At 51.3% G+C, this 18,264-nt stretch overlaps 1 protein-coding gene across 1 annotated transcript in view; it reads right to left on the bottom strand.

The window, feature by feature from the left end:
• The window catches only part of LOC119089304 (UPF0461 protein C5orf24 homolog), a 35,000-nt gene extending 17,160 nt beyond the window's left edge, over window positions 1-17,840 (bottom strand). The window contains exons 1-3 of the mRNA XM_037211969.1: window positions 17,729-17,840; window positions 5,058-5,905; window positions 2,578-2,634 (exon numbers count right to left, since the gene is read on the bottom strand). Of these exons, the coding sequence (XP_037067864.1) occupies window positions 2,578-2,634; window positions 5,058-5,838 (838 nt within the window). The 5' untranslated portion in view covers window positions 5,839-5,905; window positions 17,729-17,840. The remainder of the gene's footprint in view (window positions 1-2,577; window positions 2,635-5,057; window positions 5,906-17,728) is intronic.
• Window positions 17,841-18,264: the final 424 nt, after the last annotated feature.

Here is an 18,264-nt window from a genome sequence, read left to right on the forward strand (position 1 = left end):
TATGTCTGTGAATAATGTTCCTCGCTAATGCACTGAACTAGTGTTAATGCACTAAATACATTTCCAGCATATCAGGTAAATAGGCTGTTGATCCGGCAGGTTTGTATTACAGGGGACGAGGGTCTGTACTATCAGTAGCGTGTAGTAGAGTGGTAGCTGCGTGAGTTGTTTGTTTTGCATGTTGATGATAGGTGCCATACCATGGGAGCCGTGCCATCACCACGCAAAAGAAACAACTCACTCAACTAACACTCTGCGACACACGACTGATAGGGCAGACCCCGCTCCCCCTCTCCGTAATGCAAACCTACCGAACCTGTAACCTTTTTACTCAACGTGGTGAAAATGTAAAGCTTTCAAACATATAGAAATTTGTCCGGATCCGGAGCATGAAGCATGCAAATATTCTTTTTCAAATATCTCGAGCATATCATGAAAAGAACCACGGAATTTATCGAAACATTGGGCAAATATATAAATATTCGTAACATTATATGTCGATACACCGAAAACGACAAACACATCATGCAAAGTTTTAAACAAACGATCAAAATGGTCATAAACGCGGAATTTTCTGTGGTGTACAATCAACAACGCAGAAAAAACCTGCTACCGACATACTCCAATTTATATATATATATATATATATATATATATGCATATTCTCAACTTTTGAAATTTGGCGCGCCTGCTGCGCAATAAGCCGTGATTTTACTAACAAGTTTGAGCTGCGGTACCGCCGAATTACGAAATCGTGCACACGCCACTGGTAATACCCATTTCACATCGGAATATATTGGAAGGTTTTTGCGAACAAAAATACATTCTATGTAGCTGTCTCTACCTGGTTTCTTCTCCAGTTCTGCTCTGTTCCGCCATCACAGCTCTAGTTGGATATTATGTAGGTCATGACCTGGATTGGCATTGGGAACCCTTCATTCCGGCTTTTGTCAAGCTCTACAATCATGCTATGTGTTCGGTGATAAATAATACAATGAATCATGTAATAAAAACAAGGAAAGTACCTTCATCGGTCGCAAAATCAAGCATATTCTAGATACCTGCCAGATGTCAGAATAATTCCGCTTGATAAGATATACCAATGCAACTGGCGGATCAGTAATGATCTATGGCCCAGTGCCTGGTAGCACGTCATATCCATGCGGCGATGGAAAAAGAGAGTGTGTGAGTGTGACACGATCGAAAAACCTTGCCGATAAACGTATACCTGCGAAAACGACGTAACGTTGGTGTTACTCTGAAGAGTTAGATCTCAGGTGGGCGTTCCTTTTGTTCAGGGTGGGGCGTCACGTGACAGCATCGGTGGCGTGGCACGGGCACCAGCCTACGAAAAAGAACTACAAACCGTACATCACGCACAACCATTTTCCTAGCACTGCGCAAGACGTCATCGTTTCCGTGTGTACAAGACGTATCATCATTTACAATTTCCTGCAAAGAAAAGTTACAGTGCACGAATGATGAAAAAACAGTACCTGCACCGACATTGATTAAAGAGAATGTTCGACGCTTGAGGATATTGCGGCAATCGTCAGATATGATGCAGAAGCTTAGTTGTAATTATTGGTACACTTTTAAGTGCAAAAGACTGTTCTGAAGAACACAGTTTTGCTATTCAGCAAGCATGCTCCTCAAAGCGTGATCGCTTGATTGTATCATGGGACGTTTGTATGGCATCAAAGCGGCTGTCAAACGACCGTGCGAAATTGCCGCCTTAGCAGACGGATTAATTCCCTTGTAGTACCTTAACTTTTCGAAAGGTGTCGTGATAACGGCTTAGCGTTTTCAGAACATAAATATCGTTTGTGCGCGTATTTTGGCCCTTTGTCGTAGCCTTCTTGCATATAAATCCACGGTTTGATATTGTTTACCCGCAGTCACGTGCTTTGTTATGCCACAATTCGTCAATTGTTCAGTTATAATATTATATACGTAATAACTAGTATCTCTATCCAACTTCCTGTATTAGGTAGCGCAAAACGTGATTCGTGTTTGAAGCATGCACTGAATGCATAACCATTGGTTGAGAGGCAATCGGAGTCCATCAGTTGCGCGCCAGACGCCATGTACGTCATGTACGCCAGACACCAATATTTTAATAATTTAATTTGTTTCAGTCTTGAGCGTCGCATGGGCAACAGGGTGACAGCATTTGAGTGGCGTTTTTATAGCGTCATGCATACCTGGTTGACCTTGAAATAGTATGCACGAAATAGTCTGTACAGCTTTGCGGACGTCAAGCTCAGAAACTAAACGGTTTGGGGTTTTTAAGAGGACAGGACTGTACACTACACCGAATGATACTAAAAATGGCTATCCCACCTGAAACCCCACACAAATGTGGAACGCTCGCTTTAAAAAGAAGAATGCCGATGGACAAAATGTCTCCCAGTTTGATACAATCACCTCATTTGCCACTTCCACCAGCATGAAAGTCACATCTTTAGTGGATTAAAACTGACTAGCTCTTACTTTACATGGAGTTACATTGTCTTGCAAGGGTAAGGCTTAGAATAAGTTAAAGCAGCGTGAAGCGGCCTTAAATGATCGGCTTACCTATTTTTGGAGGCATCCAGGTAGAGTTGCTGATTTCCTCAGGACAGCTGGAGATATCTGGAAAGCAGGAAATACCAATAAACGTAATATGATCGACGGTGCTTCTCATGCAGTTTTATGGGAATGCTCGACACAAGTCAGGATGCGCTTCACTTTCTGACAAAAACACTTCAGTCACTACTCACTCTCCCTCGAAAACACGTCAGCTCGTGTCGTGAAAAGGGACGACGGGGTGTGCTCTGGGCTTGTGTATACTTACTCGCTCCCGCATTCGAGAACTGTTGGACACGTGTCCGTGCATTAAAGCCTAACTAGCTGGTTCTGCACCAGCGATCAACTGGACACAGCCAAGCTAATCCTTTATCATCTTAAACGAGAAAAACAGTCTTTTTGTGTCAAAGTCCCATGCCTCACCACGCCACCGTGGAGGACTGAGCGTGTGGTCTGCAGCCCGTGTCAGGGAGAGGTGTCGAGGTGGTGGCGGGTCGGTACCGTCGCGTGTGGTCTGCAGCCAGTGTCAGGGAGGGGTGTTGAGGTGGTGGAGGGTCGGTACCGTCCCGGGATCCAGCTCGTCATCACTCCGGTGGCGCCACTCCTGGTGGCGGCGTGATGCCACTCGCGAGGCGGCCAGCGCTGCTCGCCGCACAGCTGTGGCCTTATGTAAACAAACGGTCGCGGGCCTGTATGCGAACACAGAGGACAGGGCTGGCGCCATGCTGCCAACGCTGGGGAAAGTGTCACTCGAAGCCCATTGAGAAGCCGCGCCCTGCAGCTGATAGCATTCGACGGAGAGTCGCCTGTAATTGTGGTCAAAAGCCAATGTAATCAAAGGAGCAACCGGATGCCAACCAGTATATACTCCCCCACCAAACGCACTAGTAGCATAATGCATTTCTGATGCACGGATAGCCATGACATACGAGACCACGCGCTCACGGTTCTCCTGGTCGCGTCGTATGTGGTCGTCCGCTGTGTGCGTGTGTCGCTGGCTCTCCAGCGGACCAACTGACGATTATGCGCAGTTGGAGTGATGAACCGCGGCCAGAACACGCAGCGTGAGCGACGCACAATATATAAACGGAGCAGCCTACCGTATCGAGTCCTAGCGCTCTACGTTGGACTGCGATGCCATGCCTTACGCTGAACAGGACGGCTAATGGAGTAGTCAATTCCATTCCATCCCACAGCGCCACACGTTCCATCTACATACAGCACCATTAAGGCCTGGCCCTATTTCCTGGTAACATCTAAATTCAAGAGTCGTGCTCACGAATGCTCGGCCTGGTCGCGTTATGTAACGCACACCACTGCCACCTTTTGTTCACATAATTTTAGGTGACGTCATTAAGGCAGAGAACTTTGCGCACCGGACCTTACATCGAGCTGAAGCTAAGAATAGAAAAGGAGCAGTGCAGCCTGGCACCTAAGGAATCTAACAAAAGTCCAGTATGATCCCTTTGAGTCGGACAACCGACACCCTTATCAGGACGTATCTGGCTGCGTCAAATGGCACATAATGCAGTCGTAGTGACAAAGTCAGGCGGGTATATGTCCTACTCGTATAAATCATACGAGTGGATCGGGTCATATCGACGTGCTCGAGTTGTTGCAGTGCTTGACGTCCTTTCAGACCAGGCTACTGTCACCTTGACTTTGTCCTTCGTTATCACAGGTCAATATCGTCCTTCGCTATCCTGTTGCTCCCGGAATCTACCGGTGGCATCTGGGTGCCGTTTTCCAATCAGCTGGAGGTGGAAGAAGGTCCAGCCCCCCCAACTTCGAGAAAAAAGTGAACTAAATCCGGGGATAAATATGTTTGTTGAATATTTTAGAGATAGAATACCACGTTTTTCACTGATCAGCCGCCCGCACCCAGTTCGCGGACCCACGCCCCCGGGAGACATGCTTGCGGAAAAAAGAGATAAGGAGCCACTCTGCCTGCTTGTTGGGCTCTTCAGGGTCGCGGAGCGTACGAGACGGGATCAGAAGGCACAGATGACGCTGTAGACGAGCAATGGTGCGGATAACGATGCGCTAACGACGGTAGTCCTATTAATCAAAAATTTGCTAGCTATAGCTTCACCAGCAATTTGAAGAAAAAAGCACCACCATTTAACTAACGGCAGACAACGCTGAGCAAAGAATAATAAATACTACTTGGGACGGGAGTTATAGCGTGTACAACACTATTAAGGACACTGGTGGAGCAGCGCATTTTTACCGCGAAATATGGAAATGTGACTCACGAATGTATTCATGCAACACCATGCTGTATAATGCCGCTATGCGTTTAACATGCCTGAAACATTAGAAGCTCTTCCACGCATCGCCTTGTATGTCAGACCATGCTGGCTCGATTTTGTAATGTGCACTTCAGCGTAGGCCGCTGTCCCCACCACGGATACCACTGACCTGAGCCGCTGTCCCCACCACGGATACCACTGACCTGAGCCGCCGTCCCTGCCACGGGTACCACTGACCTGGGGAGGGGGCCCTGTCGTCGCCGGTGTTGTGCGGGCTCTCGTGCATCTCGCCGTCCCCCCGTTGCTCGACGCCGAAGTTGGAACCGGCCGGCGAGTCGGAGTGCTTGAGGCAGACAGCGCCGGGCCCGCTGTCCGGGCCGGAAGTAGCCGAGGCACGCGGCCGCCCGCTGCTGCACTTGTAGCCGTTGGCGACCGTGGTGCCCTTAGGGCGGCCCGTGCTGACCTTGTATCCGTTGGCGCGTGTGGTGCCGCGCGGCCGGCCGCCGCTCACCTTGAAGCCGTTCTCGCGCGTGGTGCCCTTGCGTCGGCCGCCGCGGCAGCCCACCTTGTATCCGTTGGCGCGCGTGGTGCCCAGCGGCCGGCCCAGCCGCTTGTTGGCCGTCCAGGCGCCCGAGTCGCGTGTCTGGCCCTTCTTGCGGCCGCGCCGCTTCTTCTCGCCGGACTCTGGCTCGGATCGTGGCGGCGAGCGCGGCGCCGGCGTCAGCGGCGTCAGCGGCGTCAGGCAGACGTAGCCCGGCGGATCGGCCGGCGCGCTGGGCGGCGCGCAGTAGCTCGGCGCGCTCGGCGGGAGCGGCGAGCTGTAGCTGGGGCAGTAGCCATGCACCGGGTATGACTGGTAGGCGTAGTAGTGCGGGTAGTGCGGGCTGGCCTGTGGGTCCGGCGGCGCCGTCAGCGGGCCCCACAGCAAGTCGCAGGCGGCGGCCGACGCCGGCTCGCCGCCCAACTGCGGGGGGCAGCCGTGCGGCGGCAGCACGCTCGCTCCCGGCCCGTACAACATGCTGCCGGCACGGAGTGTCGGCGTCGCCGTCACCGGACTGCGCGAGACGCTGCAGCTCACCGGAGGCCTGGCGGAGGAGGCGAGCCGTCACTCACCCTACTGGCCGCCACTCACAGTATACCCATGATCTGACCAAGCTCGAGTTTTCAACGTGGGGTCGTTGGCAACGTCATTCGACGTACGTCAGAAGAGAGCTAGATGCACACAATGAGATGTAGACCATATAATAAGACTGTACTCGCCTGCCACTTTTCGCTTGATGTGGGAAACATCGCGAAAGCCCATCATAAGAATCTGGCCGTTTCATGGGTTCTTAAGGCCTTACGCGCACTTAAAACTTCGCGCCACTGGATGCGTGTTTGTAAGTTGTTCAGTGCATTAGCGAGGAACAGTATTTACATAGATAAAACAGTAGTATTGACATTATTCCTCGGAAAAACCAGGAGAATGGAGATATAGTTTGGTTGATGTTTCGATAAAGGCATGTTGCCGAAATATCAACCAAACGATATCTCCATTCTCCTGTTTTTTTCCGAGGAATAAGGCTAATACTACCTGTCTTATGCAGACGCATGTTTGAGTGCAAGTGCTTACCAAATCGGGCCATAAATTGGTGAAGCCCCCTTTCTACATCTCGAAGCAGCAAACTCTTCGCGAGTTCAAGCCGGTCACTTGTTAAAAAATGCACATGAATAGTCCCACACGCTGCACCTATGCCACTGTTTTTGATGACTAATTTGTTCTCGTGCGAGAAGTTAGGCGACACGTCTTCATAGGACTTCCGTAATTGTCACCGAATATCGAAATTCATCAATCTGACTTTGTTTTGCGGGCGAATGATACGTGACGATGTCAAACGTGGATCGATAAATCTTGTAGAAATAGATTATTGAAACAAGTGGAAAACTATAAGATTAGCTAATAAGTCAACGAATAAAAGAACAACCAAATAAACATATAGATCGCCGTCAGACTATCAGACAGACCAAAACCATGTGATATTGAAGAATGGCTGTTATCATTCAGTGGACAGCGCGCCCCGCGCGCCCCGTGTTATTCACACTACCTCCAAGACCCAAGGCAACGCAATAAACCGTTCTCTCGGAACGGAAGCCAGATGAGGATTAACGGACTGAGATGGTATTTCAGTCGCCTCTCTCCAGCGCGTATGAGACGCATGAATTTCCGTCATCACGGATCCCCAATGATCCGTTTGGGAGTGGCTTTCATTCAGAGGCTTCTGCACGGAGCACTCGCTCGATCCCCTGGCCGGCGACGCAGGACGCCTCCCGGAGCGTGCCCCACCCAGATCAGAGTGAACGTGGGGGCACAGCGTGACGGCATGCCTACCGGGTCAGATACATCGCGACGCTGCCAGGGCGTCCACGCTCAAAGTCCAGTAGCTCGCTAAACTCGATTTCCGGAGTCTCACAAAGTGATATACCGTTGAACTGTTGCGCTTGAAAGGACTGGGACTACACAGTACAATGTGGAAGCTCAAGCATATAATGAGTAACATGCATTACCATTACAACATAATCATAAAAACTGCGTCAAAATATACATGGGATTATGTCGGAAGAACTACTTTTGTCAAAATGTAAATCAGAGCGACGGATCTTGCTGTCTGTCAAAACGAATCTTCACTGTGATCACGAAAATACGCGTACCAAAGTCGCCCTAGCGATTGCGCACAACGAACTTAAGAGGCCATCTGTACGCTCCTGCACACTCGATACATGTGTGGCTGCGTCAACGCCCTCCCAAACTGTATGTTTCGGCTGCAGTTGGCCGCGCGGCGGCTGGAACAACGGCGGCCGGCGCCCCCCCCCCCCCCCGCGCCCAGGTCAGGCGTTCAGGGACGCCGCGTGAGCTCTCGCCCTCCTCTGTCGGTGGAGATTAATCAAACGGCCGCGAAGAACGCCCCCGTTGCCAGCTGTGTTCCGACCCGTCTCTACACTGCACAGAGCTGGCCTCATCTGATGCAGTTCAGTAAGGTACGCATCAAATATAAAGAAGCTATGTTTGATATGGAATCTAGATAGTTTTTAGCATTTGGAAACAAGTTGAAAAATAATCTAAGCAACAAGTGTTTTAGAATTGAAGAGAAACGCCTTTCGTACGTTTTCGTCGAAATGGTTGCACTTCAATATAGATCCTTTGCAGATCGATGACAATATTTGGGTTTTAGGGCCGCGTCGACTGCATAATCTCACACCGAAAACGAGCCAAAGTCGTAAATGCAATCGTAAGTGTAACTCTTTTCAACCTTTAACGGAAAACTGAAATGAACGTTGACGCGATGCGCAATAGGCTTCAAGACACACGGATTTACTTTAAGAGGTGTGGATGAGCCCGTCGCATCCACATCACCAGGGTGCCAACAGGTGTGTTTGCAATCCATGCGTCATTGGCTACGCTCAACCGTTCCGTCAGAGTGACTGATCCGGTTAGCCCCTCTTGACAATCAACTTAGTTTCAGCAGTTACGTTTGCCAGGCCGTAAAAAGTTCTGCGTGGGAGATGAGGTGGGAAATGTTTTCTGAGAGCAGCCGCCTGACATACACCAGACTTTCCCAGCGATCAGGTATATTCATAGAGCGGCCGAGTGCGGTAAAGCAATGCAATGCGTTGCCAATGTATACGTGCATACGGAAGGGGTGAGATATTCTAGTCATTACATATACGATTGGCATTAACAGCGCTTTGTGATTTGTTTTCATAACACCATACGCCGGCGGCAGACGCGTGATGTGGCGATATGTATGCTACGTGGCTGGGTCGACAGATTTAATGGCCTGCATGGATGGCGGCATCTGGCTGCCGCAGTGTCCGCCCGCCGGTTTGCACAGGTTGAAAACGGCTGGCAGATAATACTGGTTGCAAAATCTGGCAGAAACTGAACCAAACAATAGCGCGGAAAACATGCTGTGAGTCAATGGAACGAAGTGGAATAGTAAAAAAGCAAGCTAAACTGCATGTAAATCATTGGTAATGTTAGTACTGGTGCACTGAACGCTTAAAAGGTTATAGTAGGAATAAGAGCGGACTGGTTAGAAATTCAAGACGCTAGAAATAGACGGGACGACGCTTGGAATAGAGAGTCATTTGAATGATGCATGTTATACAAATCATTAATATTCATTCCTACAATATTATGTAATTTGTAAAGAGGGATGCAACTGATGACAATGGGCACTTAACAGCAGCCTCACGACAGAAGTTTTAACGCCATCACTCCGAACTACTCAGCTTCCACGGGATGACTTCACTCCGAACTGCTCAGCTTCCACGGGATGACTTCACTTCGAACTACTCAGCTTCCACGGGATGACTTCACTCCGAACTACTCAGCTTCCACGGGATGACTTCACTCCGAACTACTCAGCTTCCACGGGATGACTTCCGAAGAAAACACTTCCCCGTGGCATAACTTTTACACGGCAGAACTTCCAACACAGCAACTGCTATGCGACGTTGCTGCTAATGTACACAGTAAAGTTGTGCACGGGGATCAAATTAAATACCCTGGGCACTTAACACCGGTTCCACAGGAAAACACCTGTGTGCATGCCAGTGGGACATAACGACGCACTCAGCTGCCGAGGCTATGTGACGTGGCCTGGTTTTCACTCTGGCTGGAAGGGCAGGTTATCGCGGGAAATCGACCCTCTCATCCCTGATATCCCAGACGTGCAGCGTAACGACTACACTATTAGCGTCGCATGGCACAGCTTTTAACGCAATGGCTGCTAAATACTCATCTTCCACCACACGAGCTTTAAGAAGATATATCTGCACGGTACAATTTATTAGACAAAACCTCCTACGCGACATTCTCTCTAATGCAACAGCTTCTCGTGCATAAACTTCTACGTGGCAAAACTTCTAACACAAAAATACATCGGGGTCATTTATCTTCCTCGACAACACTTCAAACGTAAAACCATCTTCGCGGCACTGCTTCTAATGGAAGAGCTTCCAGCGCATACACTTCTACGAAACGTAACTTTTAACGTAAAAACTGTTGCGCGACATTAATACTGCGTAACAAAACTTCCGACGCAAAAACTGCAATGCTACATTGCTTCTAATACAAGAACTTCGAACACATTAATGTCTTAATAAGAAAAGCTTTTAATGCAAAGGCTTCCACACGAAATCACTTGAAATGTAAGAAATTCTAACATAATAACTTTTACATGACAAAACTACTCCCGCAAAAGCTTCTAACCCGAACAACTTCCATAGGCCCCCGTCGTTACCATCGTCGGTGCGGGGTCTGTGCCCCGAAGTCCGAGCCTTGAGTTTTCTCACCGACAAAGCCTCCTCACCTCTTTTGAAGGGCATGGCCCCTTTTTCCGCACCGGGGTTTTCTGTCCCCTCACACTACCAGGGGCGCCTGACTAGAAGAGGTTATTTCTTTCAACGTCTAAGGGGTCCCCGCGGCGCTGCGATTCCCCAACTAATAACCCGTGTCCCTAGACCTATCCCAATTTGGCCAATAAGCCCGCCGGCTTCCGCGACCCCTAACCCGTATCCAAAAGGGCCGCTTTAGCCCCGAGGGCCCCTGACCGCCTAAGTTGCCATATAATTATCTCAAGGTCATTTGAACGATGCAGGAGACTTTATGGTGGACGTTCTCGGATCCTTGCCATTTTCTTCCTTTGGCTAATGATTGACCCAGAAACCTGTCTGGAATGGTACAAGACACGCTGCTAAGGGGCCTAAGTTACTCTGGAGGCCCCAGTCGAGAAACGGGTTCCCTTTTGCATCAGGGGAGGCCTGAGTGAAGCAAGCGCAGGCCTCATGACTGTCATTCAAGGGGTATGGCCGTGTCTTTGTTAGGTTAACAAAACCCTTGTTCAGTACCGGCCCCCGGCCAACAGTGGGAACTCTTCAGCTCCTCGAGGGCCCCTTGACTGCACTGGAGAAGCTTATCTGACTGACTTAATGGGACTCTGACTTTGCGCCAGTTTCACAGCTGGGCCCTTGATTGGTGCGGACGCTGTCCGGTGCCAGTGCTATGGTCTCATGTGTTCTCCTAATGACTCAAAAGAAATCCTTTTGATCAGAATCTGAGGACCGTGGCTTTGGCTTTGTTCGGCTGAGGGGGTCCGGCCTGTCACGGAACCCCTGTACAATGTTGTGGATCCACGGAACTCCTATTTAATGCAGTGCACATCCCGTTCGATGTCGGTGGTTTCCTGCTCAGCAACGGCACTCCCTGGCCGACAGAGGGCCCCTGTAATGAATCAGAGACGGTTGAGTGACGCCCGAGAAGGTTCCCTGACATCCTTGAGCATTGGCACTGGTCCCGTTTGGCATATATGGGTACCTGCCCAGCACCAGACTCCTGTTAAGTATCGGGGTCACCTCCTAATTCTGGGACCCCTGATGACAGACAGACCCCGAAATGCTTCAAAGGTTCCAAATACCAGGCAATAAATATCTATTTGAGTTTAAAACCCGTACAGAAACGTGGAACACTCCCTTTAAGATATTTTATTGCATGTCTCCTTTCCGTGATACCTCGGACGGATGCATAATGTCTTGCATTATGTAACACAAAACGTCATCCATGTTATTTCGCATAGCTTGCGCAATATTGGTCGAGAGTCAACTGACGGTCGCTTGATCTGGAAGTCATGCTCGCAAGTGCCAGAAAGGACGACTCGACAATTATGTTTTTCTTGCCCATTAACGCCAAATGGACAGTGGAATGGCAGGATTTGGGTGCCGATATTATGGTGTCATAGATACCTAGGTAGCCTTGAAATAGTCCGCAATCTTCACGGGTGTATAACTCACAAACTAGAGGGCTTTAGGTCTTGAGAAGGGTACGGCTGTTAACTGCACCGAATGATGTTCAAGATGTCTTTTTCAGTTCGAAACTCCATACAAATGTGGAGCGATCTCTTCAATAAAAAGTTCATTAATCGAGGCCAGATCTTACAGGAATCCACTTAAAACGGTCTCCAACGTTGCCTACGACATGACCACCAGACCTGACATGAGAGCGATGTTCACGTCCTCAGCTCGGCGTTGGGGGCGCTCTAGTCTGGAGGGTTTCACTGCCGTCGCTCCCGCGTCAATACGGCTCCGTGCCTGTCGACGGGGCTAGCCAGCTGACTCCGTTGCAGACAGCTAACGACATCCAGCAGCGCCCTCATAACCAGCGACTCCGCGATGTCCGTCCACTTTAAACACGCGATCGTCTGGCTTTATGAGGGCATAAGTAAGTCGTGCGCTGGAAAGTTATGTCATGAGCAATCCTGGAGCAGGAGTGCTCTCATCCATAACCAGGAGGCGGATGGCAGCAGGCGCCGGTGGTGCGGGCGGTCTGCCCGTCCCTGGGGGCGCACGCCGCGGGCAGCCTGCATGGACAGTACGGCCCCCTGTCGAGTGGCGTGGGCAGCGCGGCGGCCGACGCGCTATTTCGGTCGGCGGCCAGAGGTCGGCGGTGGACGGGGTCAGCCGGCGTGGCTGGGCCGGCTGTGCACCGGCGCCAGCTGGCTCTGGACGCTGCAGGCCGACCACGCTCCGGCTCATGTGACGTCCGCCGCAGGCCCCGGCCCTGGACCAGCGTCCACTCCCACCCACCCAAACAGACTCTGCCCCGACCCACAGCCTGCCGCCACGGTGTCCGGACAAACAGTTGAACGGAAAAAGCCGACGGGGATAAAACTCCAACAGGTAAAATCGAGTCGAGAAAAAGTCGAAGGAAAAATGCCGACAGGGGTAAAAATCCAGTGTCTGTGGCACCCCGATGTTAACCAAAAGTAGGTTCTAGCGTTTGTGAAGAAATCAGTGGGATTCAGAAACCGGTGTTTGCATTTGTCAAAAGGGCAGTGAGGATCACGGACCATGGTGCCGTGTTTGTAAAACAACCAACAGATTCCAGGAACCATGGGGTGGGGCTGATGAAATATCCAGCCTGGATTAAGAACCCAATATCTCTTTTTCAGGTGTGGGAACCAGAAACCAGCATCGGGAACCAGACACGAGTCTGTACAGCACCAGGAATAACCAGGCACGAGTCTGTGCAGCACCAGGAATAACCAGGAACGAGTCTGTGCAGCACCAGTAATAACGGATTCGCGACGGACGCCAACGCTTTGCGCCGCTTCCCGCTGTGGGCGCCTGTTTTGCTCGCGACTGTCCCAAAAATGGTTGGAGGGGAAGTCGCATGAGCATAGAAAGAGGCTAGAAAGGTTACGTAATAGCACATCGACCATCCGACAGTCTTGACGCGTATTCTACACGGTTTGCTAGTAAAGGCTGGCTTCCTGCCAGGACCATTTGCTGGGCGAGCGAGGGCGGGACCAAATGATAGAATTCAGGGACGCGAGGTGGTGAAACCCATCGAATCCACGGGCGCATGCGGGAACAGTCATCGACATACCCTTTCGCAGGGGTGGTGAAAGTGCACTTTTTGTCGCAGACCAAATTTCTGGAGGAAAAATTGTCACCAGTAGCGTAATGTAATATGATATGACAAAATGCTCATTAAGTATATACCCAGTACCGTCATCAGTAATCAGTCCATTACCGATAGTCTCTTTCATCACTGCAATTTTAAACATGATGCACATAATCGAAACGTTCAATCATACATTGTCCCTCAACAAATTTCAGGATAAGTGCCGCTGCTAGGAAAGCAGGCGCACCTGCCCTAGACTAATGAGATAGCTCAATCACAACAGAAGTGATTGGCGTTCCATCCTCAGAACCTGCCGGGGCCTCACGTTTAAACTCGATCTGCGATTGGATTTCCTGTCTCAGACTGAAAAAACGAGAAAAAAAGGAGGATCTCGATAGCCAGGGCGGCAGAGTGCGTGGCAGATTTCGAACCAGTGGCGAGCAGCACTGGGAGTGACGTCAAATATGGCGTCTCCACGAGGTCATGCCCCCTTATGAAAATCGCGTGTACGCTTCGAGCTTCGCCTCAACTGTCATCAAACTAACCACCATACCTTAGGCATACTCCAAGCCTGGCGCGACATGTGTTACCTGATGGGCGCCTTTCGCCGTGCCTCAACAAGTGAACTGTATTAAAATCTGTTATTAACTTCACATCAGGCGGCTAGCTCTTTCTGAACAAGTTGCTTGCCCTGACAGGAGGAGCAAGTCTGGGGGGAGGGGGGAGGGACGATGCGATACCCCGCCCCTTACAATTTTCGCCCTGCCAATTAGGCACCAAGAATAAAAGATGAAACACGACTGGCACTTATAAAAGGCCTTTGACTTATCCAATACAGGTCGAGCTTTGCTGGCACCATTGTCGAGTGCTGCTCACGACAGCCTAGGTGTTGTACCAGTAGCGACGGAGCCGATTCGATATTTCAGAGTCGGTACGGTAGAAGCAATGCATTCAATCTTTTATCTTAGGCTTCTCTTGTGAGTGAAAATGCAACACTGTGCACAAAAACGCAGCTGAAAGTAAATCACCACGAACGAAGGCACAGATCAAGCGAGTTGTAAGGTAGGCTGAACGATAACTTTGCGGCTTCGACGGTCCGGCTGGCTCCGGCCGGGCCAGTTACGCTATCCAGAGACTTGTACATCTATAAACAATTGTCGTATCGCAAGTCTCCCATAAAGCCTCCAGCATCCAGCAGCACGATCCCTCCAAAGCTCAGCCGTAATGTTTTCCGGACATTGGCAAGCAAGCAAGCTGTTTGGCCACGGATCGAGCATATGGTGTGCTAATAATGTAGTGTTTTCAAAAGCATTTTATCCCCATTTTACCTTCCCATTGCGTACTCACCTCCCCCGCCCCCCTGCTACAGCGGGCGTGAAAGTTACTGATGTTATTCAATAACCTTGCATATTCCGAGAAACTTCTGGTGCAAACATAATACCAGCCGCCTGTTTTGAAAACCGGCAGCAGCGAAAGGAGCTCTGCGATTTGTGAGTCGGGGTTCTTTGTACAAAAAGGGTGTGAGCTTCATAAATTACACCTTACACTAGAGCTCAAAGTCTACAGCTTCCAGAGGAAAGTGATGTTCCAAGTGTGTGACATAAAGACGTCCAACAAAATTCATCTCAACAGGCGTCCCTTGAGCGTCAGCAATGTCATTTTTATAACAACTATTCGAAATTTTGCACATGAAATCACAGAGCGATTACATAATTGAAAGTATGATTGCGCAATGTTCACCTGCAAAACACCGAGCCCGAGAGCTCCGCTCGTTTGTTTGAAGGACCCTACGCTATTGACGGGGGTCTATGTGTTGACCTGCCGTTGCACCTTCGATTGCAGGTGCCGTCCACACTGGCCTTGAGTTTTTCCATTTTCTCCTAAGGCCCACGCCGTTGACTGAGGTCCAACATATTAGTCGCCCGGTGTACTCTCGATCGCTCCGAGGCCCTACGTGTTAGTGTAAATCTAGAAGACTAGATGGAAGACTCTTGATGGCTCAGGCGGCCTACGCATTGGTCTTAGGCTCTTCCCAGGGGTCCTAAGCTGGTGTCGAAAGTCCAAATTTGCTTGAACTTGCCAGCACTTCATCATGCACACATTTCGCCTGCTAGCTAGTGTGAAGTATTCATTATTGGGCATTATTGTCAGTATGTGGTCGTGCCAAGATTTATCTATCGGGACCTTTAATTTGGCGACGGATGTGCAGCTTATTGCACAGAGCGTTCAAAATTCCATGAATTCCAAAATTCCATCCAAAATTCTATGGTCGACTGAAATACAAAGTGTCATCAGCTTTCGCAAATGATCCTCTTACTTGAGACCCGCGAAACGCGATCTTCTCACCCGGTACCTTCGACCTCTTGTAAGCTCAGTTTCTTAACCTGGAGGTAAATGACATTTTAGTCGGAAGATGGATGATTATCTGCATCTTGCAGGGGAAAGCAACAGCAGATATCTCTCTTCCTCACAACAAAACTGTGTATGCCTCCTGGACTATTGTCTCCAGGTACGGGCCTTACTAAGAAAATTCACATAAACAAGTCTACAGATCTAGATATACATAACGACTTTCTATGTTGCATTAGCTGCAGCTAGCAGCTAACAGCTAGCAGCCTTAGCTTAGCTGCAGCTAGTAGCAGCCGTGTGTCTTCTGGTAAATCTTCACGCGCCAATGCTTAAGACAATTGTATGCGCCGGAAACGTCGCATGTCTCATTCTCATCTACTCTCGAAAGCTTTCCAAAGTTATGGCAGAAAACTCTTGGAGGCTTTTGAGCCTTTCCCTTCTTTTGAGGTAACGGTTCATCCACGAACAGGTCACATATCACCTCTCTGACGCTTGTTTCTATCTCGCTCACCAACGATGCAGCCGCACCCCAGCACAAAACCGGAACACTCCGAGCTTTCCCGAATACTCCCAGCTAACCAAGTCGGGTTATTGCATCCTCTGCACATTACTTTGGATATCCCTGAGCAAGTTCTGTCCTCGCAAAGTAACGTGATCCTTACCATTTTTACCACTTTACCTCCTTACGGGTTACAAACGATTTACGTTACGAAGTTGTTTCCCTGTGGCATTCTCAACGCGCGGCAAAAAATGTGAGGCGAAACGGGAAAAAACTAATATCGAGCGCCCAAAAACACCTCACATTCCATTCACGGGTTTTAAATAACGTCAAACCATTGGACGCATGACTGTCCTGCTGCACATAGTCCTCGTCAATTGATTTCCGACCATTTACTCGCAATGACTTGCTATCTTGCAATAACAAGGCTTTTTCCATAAATCAAACTAGGTACAGCCTACAATCGACGCTGGCGAGACCATGGACGAAAGCACCGAGGCCCTGTCGCCGGCGCTGCACAGTAAGCGGACAAACATATTACATAAGACTCAGCAGAGTTCACGGACGTCTAGCGGCACCAGCCGGACGTCTGGCGACCCGCCGGACGCTGGTGTCGTGACTGGCGACTGCCGCTGATGCGGCGTCCGCCGCGCGCCGCGCCGGCAGGCCGCCCTCGGCAGCGGCGACACGGGCGCCTGTGCGCCAGCCAGCCGGCGGCGATAGCACGGCCGGCGGCGGTCGTGGCCCGTTGTGGCGCCGCTGCACGGACCGCGACCCGCCAGCTGACGACCGCCGGCGGCGCGCCGCTTCGCTCAGCTGCGCAATGAGGCGGCGGCCTGCGCGCCGCTGCAGCGCTAGGCCCCTGCGGCCGGCCGCTTCCGCGTACCCGGCGACTCGGCCCGACACCAAACACCACCGAGCGCGACGGGCGATGCCCGACCTTGAGCCTGGCCGGCACCTGACAAGTATCGAACTTCGCCTGCAATCACAGCTGACGGAAGGACGTGGCGGTCGCAGCGGCGCGCCCAGCCTCATGACCAGGGCCGGACAGCGCGTCGGGGCCACGAGCGGACTGAGCCACGCCGCCGCTCGTCGACGGCCGCCCGCTCGGTGCTGCGGTCCGCGCGCACTCCCACCCACCGCTCCTCAGCGTACACTCCCACCCACCTCTCCTCAGCGCACACCCACACACCGCTCCTCAGCGCGCCAGGTCGATTCACACTCGGCCGGTGCGACTGACCCCCCCCCCCCCCCCCCCCGGTCTGTCAAGATCCTCAGCCGGCATGCCTGTTGACCCCGTGCAGCGCAACTGCACAGTTGGTGAGTCTCATTTGCGCACAGCCGGCGCCGGGGCTGGGTCGACGGCCATGGCGAACCGGTCCCCGCGGATCAAATCGTCTCTGACGTCACGGCGGCAGCGGTCGGGCCGATCCGGGACACGGCGCACGGGTGCCGGCGGCGGCGCGCGCGCGGCGGCCGGCAGCGCAGCTACGTACGACGATGCCGCCACCGCTGCACCGCGCCAGGAGAGAGTCGCCGCCCCCTTCTCCGCCCCCAGAAGGGTTCTCGTGGCCCTGTCACCGTCAGGGGTCAGTGCCTGCGATTTCGGACAAACCGTACCTGAGGACGTGCTGGCTGACGACGAGACGGTCCAACGACTGTGAGCCAGTCCTTTGCAACTGCTCCAGGGCGCTTCCGTCGGCGGCGAAACGCCGCGCGGGGCGTCCTCACCCTCGTCGCCCCGCCAGCGTACTACAGTATGCCAGCTTATCGAGCGAGGGCACCACGCTGCTGCCACCTCCCGGCCGATGGCCATACTACCAGTCGGTCACCAGTACACAGGCGCGGATGCAGGCGGGTGTGATTTGGGGGCGGGGGGGGGGGGGCCTTCCCTCTCACCACAAATACGACAGATTGAGGCGACTCTGATGTAGTGCACTGTGGCTGAGACGGGCATTCTTTCACAAACTATAGCTGTAATACTTGTGTCGACAGTTTGCTACGGTGGAAGCGCAATGTTCCTCAAGCTGAAAAGACCACAGCTTTGTGCGGCGCTCAAGTCATCATAGTTCATGCACGGCCACTCAAGATCACAAAAGCAGAACATCCAAACTCTAATATTTTAATTACTAATTGAGCCCATGTAAGCTAAGAAG

Source organism: Pollicipes pollicipes, unplaced genomic scaffold (genome assembly GCF_011947565.3).
Source record: "Pollicipes pollicipes isolate AB1234 unplaced genomic scaffold, Ppol_2.1 Scaffold_3087;HRSCAF=3621_pilon_pilon_pilon, whole genome shotgun sequence".
NCBI classification, from domain to species: domain Eukaryota; kingdom Metazoa; phylum Arthropoda; class Thecostraca; order Pollicipedomorpha; family Pollicipedidae; genus Pollicipes; species Pollicipes pollicipes.